Source organism: Zootoca vivipara, chromosome 12, assembly GCF_963506605.1.
Source record: "Zootoca vivipara chromosome 12, rZooViv1.1, whole genome shotgun sequence".
Lineage (NCBI taxonomy): Eukaryota > Metazoa > Chordata > Lepidosauria > Squamata > Lacertidae > Zootoca > Zootoca vivipara.
In genome coordinates this window covers 56,383,694-56,408,814 of record NC_083287.1, presented here as the reverse complement: position 1 = coordinate 56,408,814, position 25,121 = coordinate 56,383,694, and the positions used below count along the sequence as shown (strand labels likewise).

Here is a 25,121-nt window from a genome sequence, read left to right as displayed (position 1 = left end):
GTCCCTTTCCTTTCCTAGAGAAGCTGCAGAACTGTGAGTTGAACCCCATAAAAACAGGAATTTTTCCCTTTGCAAGGAAACTCAACAACTTTGAGCTGATCCTTTAAAAATGGAGCTCCCCCCCATTGCAAAAAAAGATGCACAACTGTGAGCTGGACCCCCCCCCCAAACAGGGTTTTCCCCATTTGTAAAAAAAAGCTGCACAACTTTGAGCTGATCCTTAAAAAATGGAGCTTTCCCCCTTTGCAAAAGAAGCTTCCTCAAATATTTAATGGGGGGCAAAGGCACCTAGGCCTCTAGGAGTTGGCTGCTATGCCTAGGACAATTCAAGAAAGCAAAATATTTTTTTCTTGTTTCCCTCTTCTAAAAACGAGGTACGTCCTATTGTCAGGTGCGTCCTATGGAGCGAAAAATACGGTGGGTGCGCTTTGCCCCTCCCTTCAGTAACCCTTGTTTTCAGGGGGGGCAGTTGGGTGGCAAGGACAGATAAACACAGCAATAATAATAATAATATATGTATACCCCGCCCATCTGACCGGGTTCCCCCAGCCACTCTGGGCGGCTTCCAACAAAATATTAAAATACAGAAATCCATCAAACATTAAAAGCTTCCCTAAACAGGGCTGCCTTGAGATGCCTTCTAAAGGTCTGGTAATTGTTCTCTTTGACCTCTAGTGGGAGGGCATTCCACAGGGTGGGTGCCACTACCGAGAAGGCCCTCTGCCTGGTTCCCTGTAACTTGGCTTCTTGTAGCGAGGGAACTGCTAGAAGGCCCTCGGCACTGGACCTCAGTGTCCGGGCAGAACGATGTGGGTGGAGACGCTCCTTCAGGTATACTGGACCGAGGCAAGTCCTAGATTGGGCTCCTGCATTGGTTCGGGGTATGTGCAAAGCCCTGTTACCTTCATTCCATCAAAACCACCTCGACTTTTTTGGGGGGGTTGTTTAAGGTACAGTAGATTCATGCATAGCCCAAGACTGAGCACATTTTATCTTGCCGCACTGTGATTTCTGATTGCAGAACACTGTTTTATTCCATAAAGCTAATCACCGGCTCAAGGCTTTGATGTTTGCCTTCAATATTCAGAATACAAAACACAAACATAAAGACAAACATTTGGGAATTACAGCAGAAAATGGTTACAGCATAAAGTTTTAAAATTATAATACATTAACATAGCAGGAACAGACGAGCCAGCTCAGCCCAATGGTTCCATCAACCAAAGCATTGCTTAAATCAGGCATCCCCAAACTTCGGCCCTCCAGATGTTTTGGACTACAATTCCCATCTTCCCCGACCACTGGTCCTGTAAGCTAGGGATCATGGGAGTTGTAGGCCAAAACATCTGGAGGGCCGAAGTTTGGGGATGCCTGGCTTAGATCCATAGCTGTCAAGTTTTCCCTTTTCTCACGAGGAAGCCTATTCAGCATTAGGGAATTTTCCTTAAAAAAAAAGGGAGAACTTGAGAGCTATGGTTAGATCCTTGTCACTTCCGGGTGTGTGTGTGTGGATTGGCCTGAGAAAGAGTTAATAGACAATAAAAATTTTTATCCAGGTGTGGTATAAAAGGGGCAAATCAGCAGGTAAATCATGATATCTTTGACCTGATTGCCTCCACAGATGCATTTGTGTTCCATAGGAGGAATTCCAGGTTTCTCCCCACTAAGGATGCTGAGGGGCATCTGTTGGAACCTTGATTCAAAGTCAGGGTCTCCAGGTAATGGGGCCTTGAATGGCTGACCTTAATTTGCGGGTACCAAATAGAATGTTGTTGTTTAGTCGTGTCAGACTCTTTGTGACCCCATGGACCAGAACACGCCAGGCACTCCTGTCTTCCACTGCCTCCCACAGTCTGGTCAAACTCTCGAGAAACTGTCCAACCATCTTGTCCTCTGTCGTCCCCTTCTCCTTGTGCCCTCAATCTTTCCCAGCATCAGGGTCTTTTCCAGGGAGTCTTCTGCCCTTCCAGTGAGCACTCAGGGCTGATTTCCTTAAGAATGGATAGGTTTGATCTTCTTGCAGTCCATGGGACTCTCAAGAGTCTCCTCCAGCACCATAATTCAAAAGCATCCATTCTTCGGCGATCAGCCTTCTTTATGGTCCAGCTCTCACTTCCATACATCACTACTGGGAAAACCATAACTTTAACTATACGGACCTTTGTCGGCAAATAGAATAGCGGGCAGCAATAATGGATGCTCTGTCTTGATTTCCTGCTTGGCAGGGAGTTGGACTGGATGGCCCTCGTGGTCTCTTCCAACTCTATGATTCTATTCTATGATTGGCACCCTGGTCGAAGATCCGATTTCGGAGGTCATGCAAATTGAGGGCTAAATATTTCTCCATTTGGAGATTGTAAAGCCCTGAGCTTATCATGATGTTAAAACACCAGCAGCTACCCACGGGGAGAAATTTCCAAAGAAGCAATCCATCTTTTGATAGAGCAGAAGGGCTGCTGGTCCGTTCCCCTCGATCCTGTTGCATTCCAACGTTACCCGACCAGAATCGAGATTAATTTAGCAACCACCTGTACATTGAGGCTGTTTCCCAGCAGGCGGTAACGCTGCTTTGTGGTCACTTTGTCAGGAAAACCTATGGCAAGCAATAACAACAGATAATTAAAAAAGAAAGCAAATGCAATTTCACTCTTTATTCCCTCCATCATAGGAATTTTCTCAGTTCCGAGTGCAATGACTTCATATTTCTAGCAGTGAAGTTCTATACATTTGTACTCGGAGGTACATCGGTCGAACTTTTCCCCGATTCAACATGTATAAAATGCACTGCATCAGTTATTTTACTTGGAATGGACCTTATACTGCTGTGACCATCTCTACGTTTTGGAATTCCTGGTGTCTTAATATCTGGTGCACATAATCTCGACAGGACCTGATTAATGAAAGATGGAAATCTGGCATGTGCTACAATTAGGCTCACAATGCTTCTTGACTTTAACTGTCTAGCAGTAGCATTTGCTATGCTGAAAAGTGGCTCTCCCCCAAATGTTCCCATTTTTAGGGAACAGCTTCTCTTGCTTTTGTCCTGCTTGGCAAAAGAGAAGTTTGCCGAATTTGGAGTCATTTTCCTCCCCGTTTGATCCAATTTGGAAACAGCAGCCGACGTCTATTGCCCCCTTGTTTGGGAGACTTTTATCTTATTTGACGAAATGTATATACGGGCTGGATTGTGAACAAAACTCCTAAAGCACTTTACAAAAAGAAATAAATCCCAAAACTGATTGCTCTGCTGGAGCCAATTCTATAAATCTGGAATACCATGAATGTCAAAGCCCAAATGCGGTTTGTCCCATTACAGATTCGGAACTTGGTAATCTTACTCTCCACCTCCACCAATTTGGATGGTAATGTGTATTATTTCACTTAACTTCAACGTGTGATAGCCAGCCCTGCTCCGTTTAGGTTTCTGTCTTACTCATATTGCTGAGTTGGGGCTCTGGATAACTGCTCCAGAGTCCTTCCCTCATGGCATTGCTAGTAAAAACTAAAGTATCCAAATTCCTGAAGGATGAACAACAGGCTGAGGGCAAGATTCAACTACTCTATATAGTTATACTAGTGGCAATGGCGTAGCAAGATCAGGTGGTACCCAGTGCAGAAAATTTATTGTCACACCCCGCCCAATTGAATTCTCGTTTTTTTGCCTGCAAAAATGGTTGGACTTTATTTCAATTTTTTTTGCGGAGCCACAGTTGTTGAGCTTTTTGGGGGGAGATCATATACCGCCCTACAGCTGAGGAAGAGCCAACGGGCGGATTGTTTCGGTAGCGGGAAACCTTTGTGCGCCAAAGCCACAATGTCTCTCACGGACACTGAGTGCCGCGCAACACTTTGTCACCCCCCCCCCTCGGAGGTGTCACCTAGGGCGGCCTGCCCCCACCTTGCGATGCCTCTGACTAGTGGGAGCCAGCACAGCAGGGTTCTCCCACCCCACACGCAGCCAAGATTGACTCTGGGGGATCAAGGACAGGACAGTTTAGGAGGAAAGGGGAAGCATTCCACCGGGATAGGCAGAAATGTTGGCACTGATGGGGCCTTTGGTACTTTGAATTCCACCCCAAATAATCCAAAGATGGGTCCAGTTTGTAAAGATAAATAATCGTTACACCAATCATTACATCAAATTCCACCAAATTCACTTTTCTCCATAAGTTGGATTATTTTATAGATGGGCTGCTATTATTACTACCGGTATTAGCATATTTGCAGTAGTAGTTTAACCAGACACGTACCAAATTCAGGAGGAAATCCCTGTAGATTTGCTATTTCTCGTGGAGTAAAGTATCGCAGTTTAAGCGTCGACAGCTTCGTAAGCTTCTCATCCTCGGACAAACCCTCAAAGGGTTTGAACACCGATTCCAGCTGTGATAAAACACACAAGTTAACAGCTCTGGGATGAACAGCAAAGGTAAAGGGACCCCTGACCACTAGGTCCAGTCGTGGACGACTCTGGGGTTGCGGTGCTCATCTCACTTTACTGGCTGAGGGAGCTGGCGTACAGCTTCCAGGTCATGTGGCCAGCAGGACTAAGCCGCTTCTGGCGAACCAGAGCAGCACACGGAAATGCCGTTTACCTTCCCGCCAAAGCGGTACCTATTTATCTACTTGCACTTTGACGCGCTTTCGAACTGCTAGGTTGGCAGGAGCAGGGACTGAGCAACGGGAGCTCACCCCGTTGCGGGGATTCGAACCGCCGATCAGCAAGCCCTGGGCTCTGTGGTTTAACCCACAGCGCCACCCGCGCCCCTGAACAATAGCTTGTAGAATTCATATGCATTTCTTCTTTAGTGATTGATTGCATAGCACATTTGCCACAACGCTCCCTAAAGGAAGGAGACTTTAGGAGAGCTTAGTTGAAACTTTAATTGCCACAGGCTTATTGAATTTGGGGTTGCAAAATGGGAAGGAAGAGGTGGTCCAAGAAGCAGGTTTTCCTTCAGGCACCCACGAGAATCCAGGAATGTAAGGGGCAAGCTGCTATTATTATTATTATTATTATTATTATTATTATTATTATTATTATTATTATAGAAATTATAATAGAAAAATCTCAAAGCAGTTTACAGCATATTAAAACATCAATAGAACATTCCAGAATCAAACATTTCTGAAAAAAGGACAAATATAAAGTATACAGTCAAAGCAACATAATTAACAGGGAACTAAAGTATTATCTTAAAAGATTTCAAAATAAAACATTACAAAGGAGGTAAACTACAGAATACATATATAACACAAAGTTAACAAAAAACAGTAATAAAACATTTAAAAAAACAACAACATTGCTAAGTGAAGTCAAATATAAACCTGGGATTCCAGGTTTAGCATTACATTGCAAATTCCTTTTGTGTAACTGTTCTGCTTCTGGTGATGTTATTGCTGATTTTTTTGTTTGCTGGCTTTTGCTGTAATAAAACTGAACTGAACTGATTCCAGGTTTATTTCTGCAAAGTGTTTTGCTGCTTATACATCTGGAGTAAAGCCGCGAAAACACACCTAAATACACCTCAAAATTAATCAAGGAACGTATAAATGAGACCACTGTACCTGAATCTCCTCTGCTGTCTGCAACACGGAGCCAGTTCCTTCTATATAGTGACCATACCTTTAAAAAAAATCAGTTGAGCAAGATATTAAGATTCTGCTGAGATTTCCAGAATTGATGGAGTGCAGAGGTTAAGAAGACAGTGCTTGTGAAAGAATCGGAATGAAACATAATTATTGAATGCAGCCAATCTCTCTGTGTGTGTATAAAATTAGCCAGTATGAATTTTAAAAATAGACCATACAATGCACACAAGCCAAATAGGATTTTATTCCCAGTTTGCTCTACCTACACTCCAGAGCCAGGAATTTCCTGCAGTCTTTTTGCCGGTTTCTCCCTTTCAGACTTCCGTTCTACAAAGTCTAAAAGCAATTTGATGGAGCTACCAACCTTGCTGAGGAAGGTGGTGTTTGGAAGCCTTCTCGTATTCGACTAGAGAAAGTCATAATTTTGTTGACATTCATGATACCTAACGAGCTGAGAAGTGGTGGCAGTTTAATGAATAAGCCATACAAAGTGGATTAACAAATGATTTTGCTAAAAAAAAACAATAGAATGGTTTTGCTCTTGGGGTAGCTAAATTTATTTGAAAGCCATTCAACATTGTCCTTTGCGAGTCCTCTTTTGGGCTGGGTGTTCTCACAGCCTAGCCTGCTCTATATAATAATATTAATTAATTAATTTATGCCCCACCCATTTGGCCGGGTTTCCCCAGCCACTCTGGGCAGCTCCCAGCAGAATATTAAAATGCAATGATTCATCAAATGTTAAAAGCTTCCCTAAACAGGGCTGCCTTCAGATGCCTTCTGAAAGTCAGATACAGTGGTGCCTCACTAGACGAATTTAATTTGTTCCATGGGTCTTCTAACGAAAAATTCGTCTATCGAATCCCATAGGAATGCATTGATTTTGGGGGGGGGATTTTTTTTTTTGCCCATAGGAACACATTAATTGAATTTCAATGCATTCCTATGGGAAACCGCGATTCGCTAGACGAATTTTTCATAAAACGAATTCGTCTAGCGAGACAACCTCCGTTCGAAAAATCCTTTCGTTAAGCGGAAATTTCGTTAAGCAGGGCATTTGTTAAGCGATGCACCACTGTAGTTGTTTATTTCCTTGATATCTGATGGGAGGGCATTCCACAGGGCGGGCGCCACCACCGAGAAGGCCCTCTGCCTGGTTCCCTGTAACTTTGTTTCTCGATGTTCCTGCTAGCTGGGGATGATGGGAGTTATAGTTGGAGACCCAAGTTTGAGTTAACAGCTGGAGACCCAAGTTTGGGAAACTACACCAACTCGTACTTTCAAGCGACACTTACCCTTTTGTGAAGCATGTAGATCTTCTGCAAGAGGGGGTGACGATGTCTAGAAGGAAAGCGTAACGCCGTAAGGATTTTGCTGGCAGGAAGTACTGACTCATTCCTTCTCCGTCGTCATCTTGGAGGTACGCTTTTAGCATTTGCACAGAGGGGTCACTGTCCGCTTGCTGTTTCCTTTCCAGTTGCTCCGCTGTTTCAAGCTTGAAAACAAAGTCCTGTGGGCGTTGTCCGCCATCTTTGTCATAACCAGAGCCTGGTTCTTTCGTAGCCTCTGGGGAGCTGTGCTCGGCCAAGGCTGCAGGAACTCTGGACGTCTTTGAATCCGCTGGCTCCTGGCTTGGGAAATCTGTCAATATCTGAACATTAAACAAAAAGGTGCAAGAAAAATTAAGGAAGTTTTTATCTCTTCTGGGTTTAAGAGAAACCCACTAGTTCCCCGACTGTCATTGCTGAGCTACTCCAAATTATGCGATTTTATTTTTATTTTTGCAATTCATCATTCTTAGTTTCTTTGGACAAGCATTCATGAAATCACTTTGTAACATCTCAACTTGACCTGTCACTAAGCATGTGATTCTAAAACATAATAAAGAAATCAAAAATTCATTTGTCCTCCATTTGCACTTGACTTCCCTCCCCCTTCTCACTTGGGTCCTCTATTTTATTTTATTTTTAATGCCCTTCATAACATATCTATATATTTGGTAACCTACTTTTCCTCTATATTTTAATATTTTTCCTTACAGGAGTTATTCTAAACCAGTCAAGAAATTTAATTATCCATAATGGTCTTTCAGATACTGTTTAAATATATTCCAATCAGTTTTGAATTTTTGTTTCGTTTGATCTCTTATCTGCTCTTTCAACTTATCCATCTCAGCCGTACTCCATCAACTTAACCCGCCAATCTTTCTTTGTCGGTAAGATCTCCGTTTTCCAATTCCAAGCGATTTTTAAAGGGAATGGGATGTTGTTCAGGTCAGCCAAAGGACTGGTTAAAAAGGAACATTTTCGCCTGGCACTGAAAGGTGTATAATGAAGGCACCAGGCGAACTTCCCTGGGGAGAGCATCCCACAACTGGGAGCCACTGCAGAAAAGGCCCTGTTCTCGTGTTATCACCTTCCAGACCTTCCAGGAATCTTACAAAGAGAGAGGTTCAGACAAACCTGCAAGAAGCAAGCCACTGTGCATTTAAAGGGGAATGTTTAAACTCTGCTAAGACACAGAACTTGCAAACGCGAGTTAGGAAGGATATCATTAAACAATATATCATCTCCTGCCTCCCTGCACATTCCCACACTGGCTCCCGGAGAGGAGATGACAGCAGGCTTTGCCTCCCTATCTTTGCCTACTGCGCTGAACTAAGCTGCGGTATCGTGAAGGACGGAGAAAACATAGACTCACCTTACCAGGGTCTTGAAAAGGAAAAGGCTCCGACTGAAGCCTTGCAATCAGGAAGTACCTTAGTCTTGAATTTGGGATGCCAAGCTTGCAAGGGAAAAGACTGCAATAAGTAACCGAGGCCCACAGCATGCTGAACAGCCAAGTTATCAAACTGCCGGGTTTTATTATAACTAAACAATAACACTCTCCTAAACACTGAGGGGGGAGTCTTCTGGCGGTTCCCTCACTGCAAGAAGTGAAGCTACAGCAGGGGTCAGCAAACTTTTGACCTCAGACCTTGTAGGGGGCCGGACTATTTTTTTTTGGGGGGGGGAATGAACGAATTCCTATACCCCACAAATAACCCAGAGATGCATTTTAGATAAAAGGACACATTCTACTCATGTAAAAACACCAGGCAGGCCCCACAAATAACCCAGAGATGCATTTTAAATAAAAGGACACATTCTACTCATGTAAAAACACCAGGCAGGCCCCACAAATAACCCAGAGATGCATTTTAAATAAAAGGACACATTCTACCCATGTAAAAACACCAGGCAGGCCCCACAAATAACCCAGAGATGCATTTTAAATAAAAGGACACCTTCCACTCATGTAAAAACACCAGGCAGGCCCCACAAATAACCCAGAGATGCATTTTAAATAAAAGGACACATTCTACTCATGTAAAAACATGCTGATTCCCGGACCGTCCGCGGGCCGGATTTAGAAAGCGATTGGGCTGCATCTGGCCCCCAGGCCTTAGTTTGGGGACCCCTGAGCTACAGGGAACCAGGCAGAGGGAAGGCAGCCCTATATAAGGAAGCTTTTCAATGGGTAATGTTTTGTTTTTGTTTTTCATATGTTGGAAGCCACCCAGAGCGGCTGGGTTTTCCCAGTCAAATGGGCAGGGTACTAATAATACCACCACCACCATCATAATGAAACCCTAGTTGGAGGAGCCTTGATCCAGGTAGTAATGTTGGGGTCTGCTAATCAAACCTTAAATTGTCCCAGGCATTGCTGATGCCAACAAGAGCCTGTAGACAGGAGATCCAAAACATTGTTTTATTCAATGGAATAAGGATAGAGAAGAAGCTTGGCCGGCCATGAGGACTCCTGCATCAGGCTTTTAAAACTGCATTTCCCCCCTGTCTACCCCTTTGTCCCACCCCTATTTCTATTGGTTAAGAACTTGCAGCTGACAACGCCCAGTTCATGGTCTTCTGCTCCTTGACATGTGCCCCCCACCAGTCACATACATCCCATGTACATTTAAATTAGTACAGTAATTTAAAGACAAGGGGTGTGTCTTTTAATATTCATGAGGTATCTAGGTAAAGGTAAAGGGACCCCTGACCATTAGGTCCAGTCGTGACAGACTCTGGGGTTGCGCACTCATCTCACATTATTGGCCAAGGGAGCCGGCGTACAGCTTCCCGGTCATGTGGCCAGCATGACAAAGCTGCTTCTGGCGAACCAGAGCAGCACACGGAAACGCAGTTTACTTTCCCGCTATAGCGGTTCCTATTTATCTACTTGCACTTTGACATGCTTTCGAACTGCTAGGTTGGCAGGAGCTGGGACCGAGCAACAGGAGCTCACCCCGTCGCAGGGATTCGAACCACCGACCTTCTGATCAGCAAGCCCTAGGCTCCCGTAATTTCAGCATCTGCTAATTCTTGTTATCTTGGATTGTAAATCTTTCACTCTTAGGTGCCTCTCGGCTATCTACAGGCCTTGAGCAATAAAAAGACTCCTTAACTGCATTCCAAACAGGAGCTGGTAAGAGGTAATTAATTAGTCCCTAACAAATAAACAAAGGGAGAAATTCAATTTCAAAAGGCCGGATAGATGGACTGCAACCTGGCTTTCTTTAGCATAACACTTGATAGATTCTCCAACAGGGAAACAGAGACAGCAAGCACAATTTTATACAGAAGTGAAGATAGCTAGTTATTTTATATAAAAACAGGATCAATAATCATTTCTGACCCCACAGTAACACTACATAAAAGACTGACTAACCAATCATCTTTTTCATGCATAAAAAGAGTAGATCTAAAGGGAACTTTCAGAGTTCGATTAGTTTTTGGTTATTAAATTACTCACACAAGTTGGCGACAAGAGAAATTCTTGATACGTAAATCCACACTTCTCTAGTGTTCGTATGAGTTCATCTCTGGCAATACAATACATATATACATATTAAAAAACTATGAATTGGATTATGACAAATTAAATGCCTGAGGTTTGCTATGTATATTTTCTGCTAGCAAACTCTTACGCTGAGTCACCTGGACTTAGATGACCACCAAAAGCTTCCTTCCAATGCAGATATTATTTTCTATGTCAAATCTCCCCCACAGAAAACATTTTCCAGCCTGAAGATACCTTCTTGCATCATTTCTGTGATTCACTCCCACCCCTCCAGCAAATAAGAAAATAAGTAATTCCACCATATGTTATGTACTGAGCTTGGATCCTAGAACAATAGGCAGGTAGGATCCTAGAATGCAACAACCTGATTGGCCTGTAGGAGCAGCCCAATCAGGCTTCAGACGGGACTCATTGTGTAAATAATATGTATAAAGCCTGAGGTCTGGGGGGAATTTCATTCACTGTTTTATGAGCTGCAATAAAGAGCATGAAATCACTTTGCGACTGAGTATATTTCACCATACCTGGCAGAAGATGTTTCAAAGCCTTTGACGTTTTCTAAAAGTAAATATTTGGGTAGCTTGGCAAGTCTGCAAAACAATTCATTTATAAAGGATAGTTAATAAAGCGAGAAGGTTTGGATCAAAATTTCCATTAAGTTAAGATGCCTTCTGCATTTGAGATCTGAACAGTGTGGCTGTGGGAATGATCAGGGATGCAGGAGAGGATAAACCTCTGCCTGGTTCCCTGTAACTTGGCTTCTCGTAGCGAGGGAACCGGCAGAAGACCCTCAACGCTGGACCTCAATGTCTGGGCAGAACGATGGGGGTAGAGACGCTCCTTCAGGTATACTGGACCGAGGCCATTTAGGGCTTTCAAGGTCAGCACCAACACTTTGAATTTTGCTCGGAAACGTACTGGGAGCCAATGTAGGTCTTTCAGGACCGGTGTTATGTGGTCTCGGCGGCCGCTCCCAGTCACCAGTCTAGCCGCCGCATTCTGGATTAGTTGTAGTTGTTAGTTAGTCTTAGAATAGAACCCATTTGTTTTGCCTATTATTAATCTGTCAATTGTTAGGCCAGTAGTGCAATAGGTTTGGCTTGGCTTGGGACACTGTTGCTTGTTACCCCAGATACAGGGGTCAGCAAACTTATTCAGCAGGGGGCCGGTCCACTGGCCCTCAGACCTTGTGGGGGGCCGAAAAAAAATATGAATGAATTCCTATGCCCCACAAATAACCCAGAGATGCATTTTAAATAAAAGGACACATTCTACTCATGTAAAAACACCAGGCAGGCCCCACAAATAACCCAGAGATGCATTTAAAATAAAAGAACACATTCTACTCATGTAAAAACATGCTGATTCCCGAACCGTCCGTGGGCCGGATTTAGAAGGCGATTGGGCCGCATCCGGCCCCCGGGCCTTAGTTTGGGCACCCAGAAAATCTAGAGAAAGGAAATGGCTTTAAGGAAAGTCACTTTGAGTTGATTACCTTGGAAGAATATCAAGAATATAGAGAAAGCTCCGGGTCCTGGGGTCCGAAACATCACCCTGTCGGCCAATTCTGCAGATAAGGAAGAGAACAGAATCAAAGCTATTGGCAAATGTGACTTAACTTTCTTGCATACAGCTTGAGTTCTGACTGGAGAATCTGCTCATCTTTCATTTCACACAAGTAACAGTTTGGGGTGGAAGCCCTACTCAGGGTAGACCCATTGGAATTAAGACATGCCTAATTTAGAGAGATTACTCTCCGTGGGTCGACTGCAAGTAAAACTTAATAATAATAATAATTAATAATACTTGAACTTGAACATAACACTTGTTTTATTAAATTTGTATGCCACCATATATATCTACAGGTTTTATCATTTGGCCTGGTGCAGTGTACGTACAGGAGATCTCTATACCCCCAGCCTAACAGGTGACAAAACACAAATCTGACAGCCAGTAGCTCAGCTGTTCACACTTCTGCTTTTATTCCCTCTCATCTAACAGGTTTTTTGTCCCCCCCCCCTTTAGTACGAAAATTAATGACATTTAATATTGTACTTCATTTAAAAAACAACAACCCAAAACTTAAATAGAAAAAAAGCCAAGCTATCCAATATCCCTTCTGGAGACATTTAATCTTGTAAAATCTACATCAGTGCATGTTTTCCTCTCTTTTTAAACAGAAACGGGGAATCTGAAACACGCACCTTGTAAAGGGTTGACAAGGAGGGCTCATCAAGATCATATCGAAAGACAACCTGTCGAAGTCCTTCAGTGATATTCCCTAAATAAATAAACCAGTTAGGCATTTTACATTATGAATAAGATGCCTTAATGCTTTCCTTCCGTGTTAAAATAGGATGCATCACATTCCATTTTGCATGTTGCCGTTTTAGCTTATAAAAGGAACGCTGCTAAATTCAGGTGTTTTGTCATAAGGATAGCCATTGTCTAATACACAGACGATGTTCTTTGCAGATTTGCAGTTGCGGTTAAGTCATGTCAAAGGGCCAGTAGCACTGTGCATAGCCCAGGATTTTATTAGTTAATCGCGTTAAGAGAACAGCAGGAATTGCTCCAAAATTATTCCAACGAGATTAGCAGTGGAAGCTTACTAAAAAAAAAACCCTTTCAAAACATGGTCAAAATTTAAATGGCTAGAAGAAGAAAACACTGCATTTTAAAGAGAGTTGTCAATGCTCAAATAAAGGTGCTTGGCAGACATGGAATCAATAGAATTGTAGACTTGGAAGGGACCCTGAGGATCATCTAGTCCAACCCCCTGAAATGCAGGAATATGCAGCTTTCCCATATGGGGATTGAACCAGCAGTCAACACAGTTCCGTCCAGTGCTGGATTTATATATAAGCTAAACAAGCTATAGCTTAGGGCCCCACTCTCTTGGGGGGCCCCCAAAAAATTAAAGGGGAAAATACTGGATGTACATTTCCAAAATATAAGATAAAACCTACATACAGCAACCGTGTTTTGTGTTGTGTAGGCTTCTGTGATGTAAGTCACGGGCCCCCGCCTGCTAGCCTGCTCCCTAAAATGTCACTTGTTTCCTCATTTCTATATATAGGGGGATCTTTGCTTCTTCCAGTATACAGTACTGATGTTAGTTTGCCTGTCTCCCCAAGTAATGTGTAAACAATTTCGTTGAAGGACGTGGGGATCCAGAATTGGCCTCCACAGTCACTTACGGACTCATTGTTTAAACAGTGTTTATGGAAGACAATCTTACTCGGCTATGAGGGATCGCCAAAGAAGAAGAAGAAAAGAATGATAATATATAGGGTGCCTACATTCTGCATGTGCAAATGGCTTTAGATGCCTATTAGGTCCATAAATTAGCATATAACATAAATTCAACACAAAAAAACAGCAACAATTTGTTGTTGACAAAGGACAGCTGGACATAGAAAGGGCCCCATTACCTTCAGGAGCTTACGGCCTCATCAAACCTGATGGCACCCTATCTGCAACATAATGCCCCAGCTGCAATGTCTGAACTGGGTTCAAGGGCAGCCCCCACATAAGAGTGCATTGCTGTAATCCAGCCTCAAAGTTGCCAGCAACACGGGTCACTGTGGCTTTGGTGGGAAACCCAGTTCGCTTTCTTACTAATCCTGACCTGTCCATTCAAGTCCTGGACTGAGATCAGAACTCCAAATTGGCAAGAGATTTTGGCATCGGTCCCGACTACTCACCTCGATTGTCTTAGGCCACAGCGGGGTGGCGGGGAAGTTGTGAATGTAAACCTCATTGGCCACTGTGTTCACATCAACGGCGGCCACAATTTTGGCAGGAATTCTGCTTGCTAGAATTCAAGCAGGGAACAATCAGGAGAGTCGGTTTAAGAAGAACACCACGGGTGCTTGCTTGCTTTTTTAATCATTTAGTTAATAATCATGCCCTCCATAAACTCAGTTGTGCTTATTCCTGTTACTTAAAACTGCTAGCCAACTGTTCTAGTGTAGCGGCCACACTGGGAAATAGTAAAGTCGTGGCTTTTTAATTCTGCAGCTATTGAAAAGTTCAAGCAAGCTTTATTTCCATGCTATTCCAGTAAGCTCTAAAACAGGCATCCCCAAACTGCGGCCCTCCAGATGTTTTGGCCTACAACTCCCATGATCCCTAGCTCAGCGTTTCTCAACCGCTGTTCCGCGGCACACTAGTGTGACGCGAGACGCTGGCTGGTGTGCCGCGACGTGCGGCGACGAGAAGGGCGATTTGCATTGTCACGTGCCTGGCGGCTGCCAATATTCACCACTGACCCACCGTAAAGCAATATTTGGCAAGTGTTTCTTACAGTCATAATTATAATATAGGGCGGCACAGAGTTAATTTTTTTAAACTTTTTTAATGGTGGTGTGCCTCGTGATTTTTTTCACGGAACAAGTGTGCCGTGGCCCAAAAAAGGTTGAGAAACACTGCCCTAGCTAACAGGACCAGTGGTCAGGGATGATGGGAATTGTAGTCCAAAACATCTGGAGGGCCGAAGTTTGGGGATGCCTGCTCTAAAAGCAAAGGAGCCCCAGGACACCACAAACAGCAACTGCTGGAGTTCTTAATTCCCAGCACCAGCCCTACTTCTCTTGAATCCAAACATGTTTCTGTGGAAGGTTATTTCAGTTTAATCAATCAGCTGAAAAAGATCAATAAAGTCTCCCCTTCAACCCAGGTGTGTGCTGTGTCCCTGTATTTTGGGACACCTCCAGTTGTTCACATGGTTAAGGGTTCTGCTCCAGATAGCCATGTAGTTGCAAAGAGTCATCTTGTATTGTATCTTGTATTATTTAAAAAAATCATCTTTTTTTAATGCTTTATTGAGTTTTTATGGCAAGTACAAATCATAGACGCAAAATCAAAGAGATATAGAGCTTTCAAAAGATACATTAATTTCATTACGTCATAATTTCAGTGGTAACTTCCTGTCCCCCCCATCGAGGCTCCCAGCTATTATAATTTTTTCTCGTACTGTTCTTTATCTTGAGTTATCCCATTCTTCTAGCTTTGTAACATTTCCTACTTTTGTACAGAGGTCACTCCAAGGCTGTATTTGCACTCCCCCCCCCCAGCCAAAGAGTCATCTTGTATTGTAGTCAATAGATACAAACCAGTCATGTGAATCCGATATAGTTTTCCCACTGAAGTCAGCCTCTCTGGAAGTAATGGTAGGCGAATAGACCCTCCTACCTGAGACCTAAGCATCAAATTGCCAGACAAGCAAAGGTGCTGTTTAGCAGCAACCAAAGTACTGGTACCGTCTTTCCCCTTTTTTAAGACACCGTCTTATAACTTTTTTTCCTCAAAAAAACACAGGGTGGCTTACTTTCGGTGGGATGTCTTATTTTTTTTATTACCGGTACAGTTTTTACAGCTCAGGGCGCTGGCTCAGGGCGCTGCTCGGTTCTCTTGAGTGCTCGGCGCTGCAGCAGCCACTGGTTCCGGGTGGCAGGGCAGCAGGCATCCTAGGCCGGGCCAGGCAGAGGCCGCTGGCTCAGGCGCTCCGCCTGCCGCTGCAGGGCGCTCCAAGCTCCTTGGCCAAGCCAGGCAAGGAAGAAGCAGTGAGCCCAGCGGTGGCGACAAGCACAGAAGCGGCAGGGCGGCGATGGACGAGAAGGCGGAGCGCGGGGATGCAGCCAGCAAGGCGGGAGCGCGATCAGCTGTTAAGCGGAGCTCTTGGAGCGCCACTTCAGAGCTGATCGCGCTCCTGCAGTGCCAGCTGCATGGAGTGACTCTGTGAGTGGAGGTGCCTGTGGGGGTTGGTTTCCGCGGAGCGGAAGTATGGCTTATTTTGGGGGTATGTCTTATATTTCTCAAATGCTTAAAAACCCTGCCATGGCTTACTTTCTGACTACGTATTAAAAAAGGGGAAACAGGGTAGTTGAATTGGCTAAGATCAGTCACCCCCAAACTGCGGCCCTCCAGATGTTTTGGCCTACAACTCCCACGATCCCTAGCTAACAGGACCAGTGGTTGGGGAAGATGGGAATTGTAGTCCCAAACATCTGGAGGGCCGAAGTTTGGGGGTGCCTGGCTAAGATTCTTCTTGTCTATTAGCACAGCATCATTCCCCCTCCCTTGGAGAGCTTGTGGCACCACAAACTCCAGATCTGATGCTGTTTTGAACAATTCCCCACCGCTCCACCCCGATACCTGAGAACACCTGCACAACAGAACTAAAACGTGAAGTTTGTCACCACCTGCTCTTAAAAAGCGGGTGCACACCACACTGAGGAAGAAGGGGCAGCAGAACATCACATCTCCAGCTGCGAATGTGCAAAGAAGCGCCCTTCATTGGCTAGGAACCTGTCATGAGGCAATAAATAAAGAGGGTCCATAGTCCGGATCAGGCCGCCTTGTGATCCGGGTGGCTCTTTAGCTTGTGGAACTTGACACTGTCCAGTTTCTCAAAGCGCTTTCCGCAGTGCTCGCAAGTGAAGTTGTACTGGGCCTCCGAGGTGTGCTTCTTCATATGCCAGTTGAGAGAGGCTCGCTGGCGGCACTGGTAACCGCAGATCTCGCACTGCAGAGGCGTCTCCCCCGTGTGCGTCCGGCGGTGGACTTCCAGGTGGTTCTTGCGCTTGAAGGATTTCCCGCAGGTCTCGCAGGTGAACTCGCGGACTCCGGTGTGGATGATCATGTGCCTCCGGAGGTGGTTGGACAGGTAGAACTTCTTGCCGCAACCTGGGTGGGGACACACCTTCGTCTTCCCCTTCCGGTGGACGAGGTTAACGTGGTTCTGGAAACTACTAAGCGCTACGTAGACCTGGGTGCACCCTTCATAGGGGCAATGGAACATCTCCAGCATGCCGTCGGCGTCCATCACACGGCCCCTTTTGCTCCTCCTCCTCTTTTCAGGTTCCTTTGGGATCTCATAGATGATGGAAGACATGTTGTTGCCCTCCGTCTCCTCCTCTGCTTCCAGCCCCCCACTCTCATGGGCTGGCTCTGGGTCGTCACAGGGTGTCCTTATTTCCGCCGGGGGCTGCTGGGCCTCTTCCTTTTTGAGCTCAAAAAGCTCCTCGCTTTCTCTTTTGGTTTCGATGTATTCCATACTTTCCATGCCACTGGGCTGTCCGCTCTCGGGCTCCGCCTGAGCATAAGCCGCCATGCCCTCAATCATGGCGCAGGGCAGCTCCTCTCCGCCTGTGCCGGTGACGTTCAGCTGGATTCCCTCGGCTGTGAGGGCATCATAGCCGGGCCCGGCAATGATGATCACCTGTGAGCCCTGCGCCACACCCTGGACGGGGCAGCTAGCCACCACTTCGCTAAGCGTCTCGGGTGTCACATTGTCAAAGAGAGTCCCGTGACCCGAACTCATCTGCACAGGCACTGGTACGCATACCACCGTTTCCATGGTCTGTGGGCCACCGAGGGGCGGATTGTGGCACACGCCAGCCCCCTGCTCCGCCGCCAGGTTCTCGATATGGTGCTCAAATGGAATGTGGATGCCGTCCCGAGTGATAAGCCCGCTGGCACTCTCGCCCTCCTTATTTTCTGACGGCTGCCGCCCCCGACTCTCTCCCTGCTCTTCTGCCTCCGAGCTGGAGCTCTCGTCGGAGTTCCCGGAGCTTCCGGCATTGTCGCCCTCATTCTCAGAGTCGCTGAGCGGCTTCAGAGGCGAGTGCAGGTCCTGGAAATAGCGGTGGCCTGCTTCACACTGCCACACGGCCGTTGTGTACATCTCAAAGGTGGGGTCCAGCTCCGAGAGGTGGGGCTCGTAGGGACAGCGGTTTTTGTGGTCTTCGTACCAGATGACAATGTTCTTCAGGCAGTTCACATTCCGCCGCCTTCTCTTCTTCCTTTGCGGCTCGTAAGGCATCTGCTCCCAAAGCTTCCCGCGGCGTCCGGCCCGCTGCTCCCGTTCCAGTCCCAGCAAGTACGCGGCCAGCTTGGCGTCGCTCCAGCCGCTCCGCTGCCTCAGGTTCGACCAGGGGCCGTGGGACTCGCCCAGGTAGACCCGGCGCATGTCGTATTTCTTCCGGGACTCGAGGCGGCGCTGGGCTCGGTCAGACTCTGTGAGCCGCGGCCTACCCCGGGCCTTCCGGCCACCGCGGGCTTTCCGGCTACCCTGCGCCGGTTCTCCATCTCCGGCAGCGGCTTCCTCCTCCTCCTCCTCTTCCTCCTCGGGTTCCCCGCCGTCCTCCTCGCCCGTGGCTGGGCCGTGCTCAGAGTCGCTCATCCCTGCCCGGTAGCTAAGGAGCCCCGTTGTCCTAGTGCAGATGCACTTCTGTAGAGAAAATGGGAAACTTGAGCAGGTGGTTGCAAATTCTTTGGATGGGTGAGAAATAAAAGTTAACTTGCTAGAAAACAATCCACTTCTTTTCTAAACCTTCACAGGTTCAAATTTCATTTTTTTAAAAAAATATACATTTTATTAAGGTTCATAGAGGAAAAATAGAAAACATATCTTCTCCCCTTTTTTTAAACCAAGACTTTAAAATCTAGACAACAGAAGTGCAAAAAGGGGGTGGAGAAAGAAATAAAGGAAAAGAACTGAAAAGGGAATGGAAATAAAAATTGAACAAAGTGGCGGTCAGGACACACCCCTGTCTTACTCTATTACAGGTGGGTATTAATCCTGTTAAACGACCAGCATGACTGAATCTGACTTTCAAATGTGTGTTTTTATAGAGACTCTGCCTAAGAGGTGAGCAGACTCTTATCGATGTTAGTAGCCTCAAATTTTCCCTATAACCTGCTTCTGGGAATTGAATTGAAGGCCGATTTAAAGTCAATAAATGCAGCATGCAGGCATTCTTTAGCTGTTGACGCATAGTTTTCAGCAATAAATTGAAGGATTAGTTCTCGAACAACTGTGGATCACCCCACTCTGAAACTGGCTTGCTCATCTTTGAGGATGTTTTCTTGCTCTGTCCAGTCCAGGCATCCCCAAACTTCGGCCCTCCAGATGTTTTGGACTACAATTCCCATCTTCCCCGACCACTGGTCCTGTTAGCTAGGGATCATGGGAGTTGTAGGCCAAAACATCTGGAGGGTCGCAGTTTGGGGGTGCCTGGTTCAGTCTAATAGTTTCTCCTGCAGGTAGGAGGCATTTAGTTTGCTGCTTACACTCGGGAGACTGATTGGTCTATAGTTTGCTGGGGGTCTGGTATTTAACTTTTTTTGTGAATTGGGATTATACCCCAGTCCTAAGGTATATGTCATATGTGGTCAGTACATGTGAATAAATATGCAAGTTTAGGAACCCACCAAGCTAATGTTTGCTTTCGGCAATTCGGGGAGTACGTTGTCACACCCATGAGCTCTGCCTGGTTTTAATTTAGAGATGATGATGATGATGATGATGATGATAATAATAATAATAATAATTTATTATTTATACCCTGCCCATCTGGCTGGGTTTCCCCAGCCACTCTGGGCGGCTTACAACAAAAAAATGAAATAAAATAATCTATTAAACATTAAAAGCATCCCTAAACAGGGCTGCCTTCAGATGTCTTCTAAAAGTCTGGTATGGTAGTTGTTTTTCTCTTTGACATCTGATGGGAGGGCGTTCCACAGGATGGGCGCCACCACCGAAAAGGCCCTCTGCCTGGTTCCCTGCAACTTGGCTTCTTGCAACGAGGGAACCGCCAGAAGGCCCTCGGTACTGGACCTCAGTGTCCGGGCAGAACGATGAGATGTCAGCTTTCTTAGGAGGAGACTCGGGGCCACATTGGGAAATTTTTGTGTTGGTCTTAGATCAGGGGTAGGCAACCTAAGGCCCGGGGGCGAGATGCGGCCCAATCACCTTCTCAATCCGGCCCACGGATGGTCCGGGAATCAGCGTGTTTTTACATGAGTAGAATGTGTCCTTTTATTTAAAATGCACCTCTGGGTTATTTGTGGGACATAGGAATTTGTTCATTCCCCCCCCCTCCAAAATATAGTCCAGCCCACCACATGATCTGAGGGACGGTGGACGGGCCCACAGCTGAAAAAGGTTGCTGATCCCTGTCTTATATGGTGATTGATAAGTTAGTCCTAACACAAAGATGGTACTAAAATATGCTACCCAGGAGTTTGGAGAGATAACGTATTCCATACTTGCTAGTTACAGGTAGGTAGCCGTGTTGGTCTGACGTAGTCGAAACAAAATTAAAAAATTCCCTCCAGTAGCACCTTAGAGACCAACTAAGTTTGTCATTGGTATGAGCTTTCGTGTGCATGCACACTTCTTCAGATACACTGAAACTGGTGACTTCTGGTGGAAGGAGTTTTTTTTTTAATTTTGTTTCCATGCTTGCTGTCATTTTTGGCCACACACTCTAAAACACTTGCCAGAAAGTGGCAGAGTCTTTCCATGTGTTTCTCTGTCACACATGCCAGGTCAAGTCCTCCATCCACGATCAATTCGTGGATGACAGCCGTCTTGTGAATCATTGACCTGGCATTGCACAGCAGCACCTTCAGGTCGTGTGGGTCTCCCTTGTTGATTCCGGTATCCTTCCGGTCAAGATCAGACCCGGAGGCAGGGATAGTCTTCAAACAATGACTAAACCTGCCTCAATGACGTGGTCTGGTCCTAGCATAACTCCTCCTCCTGACCGTAATCACTGAGATCAGGCATCTCAGTGATTCCCCCCCCCAATGGAACTTGCCCCAGCCATTCTGTTGGCTGGGGCCCACTCCTAGGAGGCCCTGACCCTCTCCCCTTAAGAACAGAACACAAACCATACAACAAACCAATGAAACAGCAGAAACTAACAAATAATAATAATTTACAATTATACTGAGGGACCCAGGTGGCGCTGTGGGCTAAACCACTGAGCCTAGGGCTTGCTGATCAGAAGGTCGGCGGTTCGAATCCCTGTGACGGGATGAGCTCCTGTTGCTCGGTCCCAGCTCCTGCCAACCTAGCAGTTCGAAAGCACATCAAAATGCAAGTAGATAAATAGGAACTGCTATAGCGGGAAGGTAAACGGTGTTTCCATGTGCTGCTCTGGTTTGCCAGAAGCGGCTTTGTCATGCTGGCCACATAACCTGGAAGCTATACGCCGGCTCCCTTGGCCAATAATGCGAGATGAGCGCGCAACCCCAGAGTCGGTCACGACTGGACCTAGTGGTCAGGGATCCCTTTACCTTACAATTATACTAAAATTAAACCAATCCCCAGCCCCAACTAAACATTTACCCCACCCCCAACAGAGCAAAAACAAAACAAAAAACAGTTTTAAATGCCACATATTAATAATTTATTATTTCTACCCCGCCCATCGGGCTGGGTTTCCCCAGCCACTCTGGGGGGGGGGGGCTTTCAACAGAACATGAAAAGCACAATAAAACATCAAACGTTAAAAACTTCCCTAAACAGGGCTGCCTTCAGATGTCTTCTAAAAGTCAGATAGTTGTTTATTTCCTTGACATCTGATGGGAGGGTGTTCCACAGGGCGGGTGCCACCACCCAAAAGGCCCTCTGCCTGGTTCCCTGTAACCTCACTTCTCGCAGGGAGGGAACCACCAGAAGGCCCTCGGAGCTGGACCTCAGTGTCCGGGCAGAATGATGGGGGTGGAGACGCTCCTTCAGGTCTACTGGAGCGAGGCCGTTTAGGGCTTGAAAGGTCAGCACCAACACTTTGAATTGTGCTCGGAAACATACTGGAAGCCAATGTAGGTCTTTCAGGACCAGTGTTATATATGGTCTTGGCGGCAGCTCCCAGCCACCAGTCTAGCTGCCACATTCTATTGTAGTTTCCAGGTCACCTTCAAAGGTAGCCCCACTATTTAAAACAAAAGCATTTTTGACATTTGCCCCAACCCCCGAGCTTGTCCCAGGGAGTCCTGGCTCTTCAGCCCTCACAGCAGGGCAATGTGCCTTCCAGGTGTCTGAAGCAGAGCAGGCTGAGTCTAGTCCCCGTCCCCTAGGCTAGGTGGGAAAAGGCCTTGCAGAGAGGGGTCTTCAAGACTCACAGCGTGGCAATGCCCCTCCAGCTTCCCAGGAGTCTCTTATACTGAGCAGGGTTATTTATGCCACTGGATCATTCAAGAGGGTGTGTAATTGGTGGTGTGTTAGCTAGGGCTTTGGGTGTCCCCTAGTTTGTCCCCTAGGCAGTGAGAGGTGTCACTTTATTGGGTTCCAAGATCACTGCAGATGGTGACGGCAGTCAGGAAATTAAAAGATGCCTGCTTCTTGGGAGAAAATCAATGACAAACCCAGACAGCATCTTAAAATGCAGAGACATCACCTTGCCGACAAAGGTCTGTATAGTTAAAGCTATGGTTTTCCCAGTAGTGATGTATGGAAGTGAGAGCTGGACCACAAAGAAGGCTTATCGCCGAATAATTGATGCTTTTGAATTGTGGTGCTGGAGGAGACTCTTTAGAGTCCCATGGACGGCAAGAAGATCAAACCTACCCATTCTGAAGGAAATCAGCCCTGAGTGCTCACTGGAAGGACAGATCCTGAAGCTGAGGCTCCAATACTTTGGCCACCTCATGAGAAGAGAAGAATCCTTGGAAAAGACCCTGATGTTGGGAAAGATTGAGGGCACTAGGAGAAGGGGACGACAGAGGACGAGATGGTGGGACAGTGTTCTCGAAGCTACGAACATGAGTTTGACCAAACTGTGTGAGGTAGTGGAAGACAGGAGTGCCTGGCGTGCTGTGGTCCACGAAGAGTCAGACATGACTAAACAACTAAACAACAACAACAGTTTGTCTTCTGTTGATATGGGTTTGTTATTTTTGTAGAAGTCTGCTAGGCGGTATAAGCCTTTGGCTTGCCAGGTAATGTTTATCTGGAGGTTTTGTGCTGCGTGGTGGAAGAGTGGGTGGTGTGCCAGGGGAATTAGTGGGGATGGGGTTGGGGGCAGTTTACCTACTTCTTTCTTCCATGTTTTAAGCATGGTTTGTGTGAACCTGTTTAGTGTCGTGGGTTTTTTCCTTGGGAGGAATGGGCATGACGTGGCGGGGGTATTTTCAACTGTGTCTCTCTCTAGGTGTAGCCATTGTTTCAACTCATCTTCTAGGATATATGGGGTTATGTGGCACTCTCAGGCAGCCCTAACCCTCTCCCCTTAAGAACAGAATGCAAACTATACAATAAAACAGTAGAAACGTAGAAAAAAACAAAAAAAAAACTCCAATATGCTAAAATTAAACTAATCCTCAGCCCAACTAAACATTTATCCCACCCCAACATAGCAAAAAAAAAACCCCAAACATTTGAAACGCCACAGATTAAAAACTATTTTAAAACATTTTAAAGCATTTTTTATTGCTGCTGCCTCTCTGAAGCCTTGTAGCTGTTCGGGGTAAGTGTGGGTCCCACCCCCTAGGCCGGGTGGAAAGGGCGCAGGTCTTCCTTCTAACACTCGGGCACCTGTCCGATTTTGGCCTCTGTACATTTGGTATTGTTCTGTTAGAGGTTTTTTTTTTCATGACGCAATACATTCATGGTCAAATCAGTGCTCGGATTGTTTAATGTGTAGTTTGGATTTCAAAAGGTGTTCCAAGAGCACGACTCACACATCTAGACCCTTAAGCCCAACAGAATACAGACACAAAAGTGCTATAAATACGCTAGAGATTTGAGAGCAGCTGTAGCATATGAAAACCAGCCTTGCATGCCTCAGTGGACTCGCTGTCCAACCCCCAGTAGAAAGTTTCCTGTGCTTGAAGAATGACTGAAGAATTGCAATTACCCCCCCCTCCCTTTTCATCTCTGCTGCATGATTTCTGAGCCTCTAGTAAGTGCCTGAGATAAATTTCCAGATTGATCTCGGGTGCACAAAATCTACTTAACCTACAACAAAACCCTAGCTTATTGGGGACCAGGAAGAAGAGCCTCAATTCGGCTCCATCCTTTCTCCACCAGCCCACTCGCTCGCCTGCATTGCAAATCTTTGCCATTTATGGCGACCAGGCTTAAATGAGAAGCCGATATAAAACTCCTGACAGTAAGAGCTGTTCGGCAGTGGAATTTGCTACCAAGGAGTGTGGTGGAGTCTCCTCCTTTGGAGGTCTTTAAGCAGAGGCTTGACAGGCATATGTCAAGAATGCTTTGATGGTGTTTCCTGCTTGGCAGGGGGTTGGACTGGATGACCCTTGTGGTCTCTTCCAACTCTATGATTCTTTTAGCAACGTCCAGAAAACAAATTGAGGAGAAATTCCCCACTCTTGCAGGGAGGGAGGGCGTGTGAGGACCCCCTCCAGCGTATTTTCTGCATCTCGGATGCACAAGAGCAAGGGGGGGGGGAAGCCTTCCAGTGGGGATAAAACAAGTGTTCCCAGCAACACAGCAAACTCAGGAGTTTGCAACTGAACCTAGAAACTGCAGAGAGAGAGAGAGGGGTAGCCAAACAACAGCAGCACTCTGAAGGCCCCTTAAAACTGTTTCCAGAAGCCCTGACTCGGGGAGGAGAAGGTCTTGTTTCTCTCTCCCCCCCCCCCTATTCCTGTGGATGCAGCTGAGCATCTCTCTCCTCCCCAGCCCGGAAGCAAAGCCTTTCAAAGGATGCTCTGGAGAGGCAGGGATATTGCTGCAGCAGCTCCATGCATTAGCCCAAAGGGAGTGGGCAGGGTCCAAGATACCTTTCAGCGCTTGGTGCATTCCTCCGATCCCACTGTAGAGCTCCAGCACATGCAACGGCTCCATTCTCTCCCTTTTCCCCCAGCAAGAAAGTGCAACCACAGCTGGTGCAGCTGGCTCATCTCTCCCCCGCAGCTGCAAGCAGCAAGCA

At 46.1% G+C, this 25,121-nt stretch overlaps 2 protein-coding genes across 2 annotated transcripts; both read right to left on the bottom strand.

Annotated features, from left to right (window-relative positions):
• Positions 1-197: 197 nt before the first annotated feature.
• TRDMT1 (tRNA aspartic acid methyltransferase 1) lies at positions 198-25,060 on the bottom strand. The gene is made up of 11 exons (XM_035129972.2): positions 24,973-25,060; positions 14,139-14,248; positions 12,636-12,712; positions 11,927-11,998; positions 10,956-11,021; positions 10,384-10,453; positions 8,290-8,373; positions 6,885-7,240; positions 5,566-5,623; positions 4,251-4,380; positions 198-2,593 (listed from the first exon to the last, which is right to left on the bottom strand). The coding sequence occupies exons 1-11, from the start codon at positions 25,034-25,036 to the stop codon at positions 2,493-2,495; spliced, it is 1,188 nt and encodes a 395-aa protein (XP_034985863.2). The 5' UTR covers positions 25,037-25,060; the 3' UTR covers positions 198-2,492.
• Positions 14,257-25,056, bottom strand: LOC118092173 (zinc finger protein 653-like). The gene is made up of 3 exons (XM_060281031.1): positions 24,973-25,056; positions 16,312-18,667; positions 14,257-15,688 (listed from the first exon to the last, which is right to left on the bottom strand). The coding sequence occupies exon 2, from the start codon at positions 18,617-18,619 to the stop codon at positions 16,784-16,786; it is 1,836 nt and encodes a 611-aa protein (XP_060137014.1). The 5' UTR covers positions 18,620-18,667; positions 24,973-25,056; the 3' UTR covers positions 14,257-15,688; positions 16,312-16,783.
• Positions 25,061-25,121: the final 61 nt, after the last annotated feature.